At 35.6% G+C, this 8,576-nt stretch overlaps 1 protein-coding gene across 1 annotated transcript; it reads right to left on the bottom strand.

Annotated features, from left to right (window-relative positions):
• Positions 1-2,745: 2,745 nt before the first annotated feature.
• LOC121895749 lies at positions 2,746-8,081 on the bottom strand. Its single transcript, XM_042409171.1, has 5 exons — positions 8,018-8,081; positions 6,285-6,625; positions 4,430-4,798; positions 3,836-3,874; positions 2,746-3,219 (listed from the first exon to the last, which is right to left on the bottom strand). The coding sequence occupies exons 1-5, from the start codon at positions 8,079-8,081 to the stop codon at positions 3,172-3,174; spliced, it is 861 nt and encodes a 286-aa protein (XP_042265105.1). The 3' UTR covers positions 2,746-3,171.
• Between the last annotated feature and the right edge of the window lie 495 nt (positions 8,082-8,576).

The following is an 8,576-nucleotide window of genomic DNA, read 5'->3' as shown; positions in this document are numbered from 1 at the left end:
TGATTCATCTTAGGAACAATGGTGTCTCAGACTTCTCTAAAACATATCAGTTGCATCTAGCTTAGAAATAATACAGTCCCAGCATCTTCCACATTTCTCAAAATAAAACGGGTCTAGTGGCCTTCAATCATCTTACACAGAGAACCAAAATGTTACATTACTGATTAGCCTTCTTTCTAACTTCCCTGGGAACTGTTTCTTATTGACATAAATGTTATCTTTAACTTTGCACATTCACTGGCACATCCGTTTGATCATGGGAAGGCAGCCTCCACCACAAAATCAATGTATCTATCAATTAATCAGTCTCTTTCATCTAACAATCTGTCTGTGTCTTAATCCTTCTTAATGTTTCCAATCAGTATTGCTCCTGACCATGTTTGTGCTGACCTGTATGGGGTGTAGAGACATTTACATTTTCAATCATAGTCAGTTGATTTTCTTTTTGCAGTTATAATTTATTTTAATGAAATTATAACTGCAATAAGAAAATCAAGCATTTAAAATATAATAAATAATAAAAAGATCATACTACTTTATATACTGCTTAAAAAAATAAAAAATAAACAGAATGTCAGCTCTATTCTTATCTTTCTTTCCTCTGTCTGTAAATTGTGGTTTAATAGTTTTGTTTTCAAATTAAGCTGGTGGTTTCAAAGGGTTTTTAAATGTTTTATATTTTTACACTTTTTATTTTTCCATTTGATTATGTGTCTCACGCTTCCATTTTCCTGCTTTAACAAGTGCAGCAACAGCTTTGTTTCCATTGACTGTTTTATCTTTTTTCAGCCATTTCTATCACAAAGCCTTTTCTATCAACCAACAAACAGGACAGAGCCCATTCTGTGATTGGCTGTTGCTTTGGACTGAAAGAGCAAACAGTCAATCACAACTGGTTCTGCCCTACACAAAAAATGGTGTGAAATAAAAAATGCAGGGATAAAATAAAAATGACCTGGGATAAATGTTCTTATTGTGAAAAGAAACATAGCAGCTGAAACGATAAGTGCATCTCCAAACTGAGAGAGAGGCTGTGTTAACTTCATTAACACCAGACTGATTAGGATCTGACGGTAAGAAATATTCTGCGTTCTGCTACATCTTTACACAAATCAGCTGCTACACACAGATTCCAGGTTTATCCGGTGGGATTGCTGTAATAAAGCAGCCCTAATGGATGAATCCTGAGCTCCATCAGAGCTGTCAGGACATTTTTATTTTTAAGTTGCTGAATGTCCGAGATAAGCCTACCACAGGTAGGTTGCTAGGAAACAGAATGTAAAACTGATACAGTAACAAATTCATGATTTTTAGTTTCCTGTAGCTTTAATGAATCAAAACATAATTATTAATTTGTTTGTAAATGTATATTTCTTCCTGTCTTTTTAATCCCACTCTTATCATTATATAAAACAAACAAAACCTCCATTAAGCTTAACGAAAAACTGTCTCATTCTGTGTCTGACTCTCAGCTGCAGTGGTGGTAAATAACTCACCATAATGTATTCAGTACAATTTAGAGGTACTGGGCCTTTAAGTGTTATAATTTGTTTATATTTCACACTTAACATCTGTGAAAAAAGAGAAGTGCAGTGATGACTTCACACCATTTATTATCATATATATAGAAAAAAATACATCCAATGAAATACAAATTAAAATGTGATTAAAACATTTTTGTGTACAATCAAGAAAGTTATTGACTTATGAATGGATTGTTGAACAATTAAGCCAATAATAACTTTAGTAATGTGTAATATGGTTGAAATCATTATCACAATATTAACAAGGTTTTTTTTTCCATCATTGATGTGAAGTGATTGAATTAGGCTGGTACTGATCTGTACTACAGGGGTTGGGCCATATGACCATACATACTGTGAGCTTATGTATATAAATATGTCAGCCGTTTACACCGTTAACACATTAATATCTCTGTGTGTAATAGTCTGGTGTGGGTAATGATATAAATTGGATATTTATATGATTTTTGGAGACTGTTCTCCCAAGAAAAATGACACAACAGTTTGTAATGTCAGTTGTCCAAAAATGACAAATAGTTTACATTTGAGTGACAGATGACATATAGCGGCTGTAGTAATGATGAGCCAGTGCAGTGGTGGAGTTCTTCGTCCCACCATCTGCATCTGCACTTAATGCTTTTACCCTCAGGAAGGCGCTCTCGAGCCATCACAGCTGGTCTTTCTTGCCAAATGCTAAACATCCTTATGATTTCATAAACACCCAGCTCTTCTCCCTTATTTATTTTTTTTACAGTATGTTTTAAAGTCATGTTGTATGTTAATGTGTTCCTGTTCTTTGTCCTCATCAGTGGTCTCGAATTGTTTTTGACTGACTGTAAGTTAAAAAAAAACAAAACAAAAAAAAACACTGTGGACACTATAAATCAAACTATACCTGAATCAAAATCACACTGACACTGTATGGAAGCAAAGAAAAGGTGCAATTATTTAAATTTCATGGGCAACTTAATACCTAACTCTAAAATGTAATCACTGCTGAATGCTTTATGATGAAATTAAAATACCACTGACTTAATAGCATTAAAATATTTTATTTTTAAACCACATATTGGTCCCATTATCCATAATATGATACAGATCTTAAACAATGGCATAAAAATCTATAGAATTTGACTCAATCAAAGTTGAATCAATAAATTGTTAAAGATGCAAAAAGGTTAAAATCAAGATATGAATACATTCTTCAAATGAAAGGGTCAACATGTAGCTTAAAAAATATAAACTGAGTAATAAAATACAATCAAACTTAATGTTTAAATGAAAATCAAAACAGCATCAAAGTTTAACTGAAAATGATCTGAACCTAAATTATTCTTTAGTATTGCAACAAGTGAAAAGCAGTCAATAAAATGCAATCATCAATATACATCTATCTAGAGTAATTATATCACTGATCAAAGCAGTCATCATTTGAAGGAAATTATCAACAAAAACAACTAAATCAAGACTAGAACATCAGTAAATGAAATAGATCAACAGCAATCATCAGTATTTATTAAACATAAGGGATAATCTGTCTAAGTAGGAAAAGGTGAGTAAATAACAGATTGTGAGTCAAGCAAGAGGAAAGTTCAAACTAATCTCAGACAGACAGAAGTTTTCTCAGAAATTGATGAAGAAGCCATTTTTACTGTCTACTTGATGGACCCGGTTCCTGCTGCAAAAGCGGCTGATTCTGTTAGAAAAACACAATTTCAGTCAGTCATCTCACATGGAACACATTACAGAACAAGTCGATGGATGGATGTATCTCACAGAAAACAGAACAAGTCCAAAGTCAATAGCATTTATATATATGAAATTTCTTTGGTGAAAATGACATCAGCTATGGACTCACAACATCATGACCAATGGTCTTGATTGATAGTCAGATCAAACAATTGATTAGTATGTAAACCTCACTGACAGTCGGGGCTGATAGAGCAGCTACAGTCAAAGTCAGAACCTGAAGTGAAAAGTGACGGAGCAGCGACCTCTAGTGACCTCTGTACTGATCACATGTCAGTCAGCCTCACAGTGGTAAAAAGAGGATTATCCACAAGTGATTTACAAGATTTGTATCATTATTATTGGTCTGAAACTGGATTTGTAGATGATGTCACAGATAGCTTTAAGCTCCCTGTTTAGAGAAGTCACAATTTCAAGTGTAACATGATTTTTTAATCTGAGGACAGAATATGCATGGAGCTTATATTTGGTATATAGCTTCTGGGTTGAGCTTCAGGTTGGTCTGAAACTGGAGTCACACAGTCAGACAAACATATAAATAGATACATGTGGGTGTTATTTACCTCCGACCCTGGTTGTCCACCTGGTGTTCCTGCTCCCTGCTAAGAATCATATACAGTTAATGACAGATTCATTTAAAACAAAAATGAACACATGAAAGTGATGTGCTTCAATTAAATCCTTTTCCTGTTTTTCATCTGGTCCTGTGTTTGAATTTCTAATAAAAAATGATCAATAAATAAAGTTGACTTGATTTGACTTTGGTGTAACTTCACAAAATATCATCTATATTTTTGAAATAGGGCTCTTCTTCTGCAATATTAGGAAGCTGTGTTGATAAAGATATTGGTAATAAGGTGAGCTAACTAACCAGCTGACTATCTAATCAGTCAGGTTCAACACTGACAACATGGTGAAAGAATCAGAAACAGACAAAAAATTCATCACATCTTGAAGAGATAAGGAGTCTTGCCACCTTGCCAGTCTTTTATTTATCTTTTATTTGTCTTTTATAAATTTAAAAAACACGAAAATTTCAAGGCTGCATGTGATTTAAGTAAAACAGCCTCTGCTGGTGAGACACTAACACTCAGAGAATCTTAAAAAATACAGATGAGAATGACTCAAGATGAAGCAGACAGGTGTTGATGATTTACCTGGGCTCCTGCTGCTCCTGCTGCTCCTGCTGCTCCTGCTGCTCCTGCTGCTCCTGCTGCTCCTGCTGCTTGTTGAGGAGTTTCAAGCTCCATCAGCTTCTCAGCAACATTAAAACACTCGTTAATATTTTTCTGATTCAAATAACCTGTGACTTGTTCAGTCAAGTCGTCTCTAATTTGTCTCCTAAAACTCTCTTTCAGTACGTTTTTCTCCTCTTCCAAAATCAGTTTGTAATATATAAATTTCCTGTCACAGCAAGTGTCCACTTTTTCACTGCATCCCCTCCATCTACAGCATTTCCTCCATGGAAATAATGACAGTATGGCTGCCAAAAAAATAATACCGATGAGCAAAAAACTGCCAATGACCTGAAAAAGAAACAATAAAGATTATTGTGTTCTTACAGTCATTTCTACAGGTTAAAACACAGGGAGGGTATTTATAAGTTACCATCAATTTTGCGAGGTATTTACTAAGATTCAATATGATCTGCATCATCTGATTTACAGAGTGCTGCTAAGTAAGAGCTGATGTTGCCTGTTTTGATGTTGGTGTTACGCATGTCGTGTAGTAAAGGACTAGAGCACAAACACAAGTGTTTTCTGCTGTTGAACTTTGAATCCTGGTTGAAGAGAGACACTTTTGGATCTGCAGGCACACGTATATGTGGAGTTACATATCATGATGTTGTCACCTCAACTAGATCAGTGAATGAATGAGGTATGAAAAACCAGAGGGAGATTTTTTAGAAAAATGTTAAAACTTTTCTTTTTTGCGTCTTTTTTTACAAGATAGATAATACCACGGTTAATAATAACTGTAATAATAACTGGCTGTCTCAATCATATCACACTGGACTGGAGCTGATGAGACATTAAAAGCTAGAAAAAATGCAGGAGGGACCAGAGAGAAACAGAAAGGTAACATCGTGTGGGAAATTAACAAACTGTTGCATTCCTGCTTTCTTGACTCGTGTTGCTAAACAGAGCTCTCTGCTATTCACTTTGTAATATGTCTTTTAAACAGAGCTGCAGATTTTAAACCTACTTTTCTCAGATGTTAAATTTCAGACGCAATGCCTCTGCTGCAGTGGTCAGTATACAGTAGTGATAAATCAGCTTCAACTGATATTTGTATGAACTTCCCTTCCCTCCTCTCTGTAGAGGAAAAAATAAAAATGATCATTTAGTGTATAACCTTTGTATTACGTGTGACTCTCTGTGTTATACTGTTTTGTAGAAAGCATGACTGGCTCCATTTCTTTACTCAAACCCCTAATACTATAACTGAACTGACTGTCTTAATACAATGCCTGATCTGTATACCACATTTACGTGCTGAATGATGTAAGGTTGAAATATAGTCTAGCTTGCACATTAACCTTTTTTTTCTTCTGGTCTGAGACGAGTGTGCCTTCATTTGGAAAATGCCTTAATTAATCATTGATGTTTATCCCTTCATTAAATGTAACTATTGACTCTTTGTTCTTGTGCATATAAAACCCTGATGACGATGCACTCAGGATTGATTCCTCGGCAGTCGCTGACTGTCACTTTGTTGGTTTTGATCCTTTTGCGCTAAAGCTAAATAAATCTACAAAGACAAACTTCTCTTTGTTGGTCTCCCTTATTCGGTCAACTTCCACCACACTCTCATGTTGCGCCTCTTAACAGGAACGTCTTAACACGCAATTTCCAGCTGTGCTGCTTTTCTCCTATTTAACTGGTGCAAAACCTCAAAGGAACCCTTTAGTAAATAAGGAGATATGCATTTCAACTCTTTAGCGCTAAAAAGGGGCCACAAATCCTCAATAAATATCCCCCGTAATGTGTATAAAGCAGGGAAAACACTCACCCTGGACCTGTTCTTCAGTTCAGCGATGATTACTCGATCTTCTTGTGTGATCTTCCCCCTCTCTTTGCAGGCTAACTGTGCCTGTTGTTCTGAATCATTGTTCCAACAGCAAACATACCAGTCTCCATTGAGATAGAGAAATGCAATCCACAGCAGAGCAACCAAAGCTGCCTTGAAAATGTGACGGAGAAGATAACAAAGAAACATGCAGCAATGAGGCTTTTTGTAAGAGTTAGGCCTACATGTGTATCTGCAGGCTTGTTGAAATGAGCTGTTTGTCCAGAGTATCAAGACAAGTATAGCCAAAAATGGAAGAACCATGTATAAACAGCAGTCAAATTCTTCTTACAAGTGCACTGAAAATCCCTGCTAAGCAAAACACTGTAGGTAAAAATCACAATGATTGCAATGTAGCTGTGGAGTTTTCTAGGAGCCAAATTTGTCAATATGTCCATCTTTGGTGGACAGTTGGCATCTGCTGAGAGCTGCAGCTTATACCCTCCTAACATATACCAACAGGAAACCACATATTTCTGATTTTTGACCGCACATGCACATTTGAAACTGCCAACATTTTAATTATTGTGTTTTGTGTTTTGGTCGGAGAAACATATTCTAAACAAATGAATCAAGAGTTCTCAAGAAGTTTTTTTCTTTATGACAAGTTTGTCATACAAAATAAATCAGCTGTGGACAACAGATACTGTAAGATTGCCCAAATTGCACAAGATTAATACAGACTGATTTTGAGACGTCCTTGCATTAATCACATTAAATGTCAACATTTGCTGCAGATTTTAATTGATCTACTTGTTGGCCAGTGTTTAATCTGAATTTTTTTTATTTTTTTTTATTACTTTTTAAGTATTCTGACATTATTACTGTGCATCTGCCATCTGAGGTCTGTTCTCAGAACATCTAAGACCCAATTTCCAACAAAATGCAGCAGGATTTGTCAGTCTAATTCAAATTTTGTCTTTATTCCTAATGTGTGAATGTGTGTATTAGTTCATTTTAAGTGACAACATGTTAAAGAGTTTGATTGAGCCTGGTATTTACTTCATGTTCTGTGAATCTCTGGAGGCTATAAAATGAAATGTGTGAGGTTTTATGTACACATTTTATCCATTGAGTTTGATGTGTAAACTTGTTGTTTACACATTGCCAGTTGTAAACCATCTTGACAGGACTGACTTGTAAGCAGACAGAGAGCCAGAGAGTCCAAAATGGATGCAGCCATCATATCAGCTGTGTCATACCATCAGGTTTTATATGATCCACTAAAGAGTCATCATTTGCAGTCACTTATGAGTCTGATATAAAGAAGTAGTCAAGCTATAGTACATACAGTAGTACACATGCAGATCAGGGAATGTTATAAAATTGCTATTTTCCTTTAATATTGACTGTTGCATGTGACGAATCCTAATGCATCGTCAACCCATGATGGCTACACATTGTTATTGTGTTGGTCTACAAATAAAGCAACAGGTGTTTTAATGTGCTAAAAAACTATGTTCAGTTACATAGTTTGGACAAGATAACAATGCTCTAGCTTAACAGCAACATTTCAAGTAGCAATAACTGAAAACAAATGCTTTTACAACCCTTTTACAGCCCTATGCTTACAGAATGCCAAGAAGAGACAGAAAATTGAAGACAATACAGAGGGATCTGCCAAATACAACTAGAGGCAGCAAGGGAGTTGATGAGAGAGCTGAAAGTATGTTTGCCATAGCGATTAGCAATGGGATGGGATGCCCAGTAGAACTTAAACCTCGTCCTGATCTCTGCCATGTTCAAATGTTATGTATGAAAGTGTCATGAAAGTCTTATAAAATCTGGAAGGGAACCTTCTGAGTAACCCTGCAAACATGAAAATACAATTCTGTTCTTGGTTTAGTGTGATTGAACCCATCCTGAATACAGTGCAGGCTTAAAGTTTCGTTTTTGTACAATAAACTATGTAGAATATGTAAAATTGACCAAAACCAACTATGTGTCTGTTTGTCAAAGATTCCTAATTTCCCCAAACCGTGTCTGTGCTAAAAGTATATAGTTAATTTTTTGTAAAGGCCCAGTAATTTCCTAAAGTAGGTGGGCACTGATGTTTGAGGAAGTATAACTGAAACGGGGGAATGTTCACATCCTCTTATGTAAGACCACATTTATTCCAGAGCATGCATGTTTTTTCATTGGAAAACGCCCAGAAAACCAACAAAAGAGGAAGAAAAACATACCAACAGAAGCTTCAGGGCTGCACCCAAATCAGGATATATGCTTTATAAAGAT

Source organism: Thunnus maccoyii, chromosome 4, assembly GCF_910596095.1.
Source record: "Thunnus maccoyii chromosome 4, fThuMac1.1, whole genome shotgun sequence".
Taxonomy (NCBI): Eukaryota; Metazoa; Chordata; class Actinopteri; order Scombriformes; family Scombridae; genus Thunnus; species Thunnus maccoyii.
The sequence above is the reverse complement of the archived record's forward strand: the minus strand, read 5'-3'. Positions and strand labels throughout refer to the sequence as shown.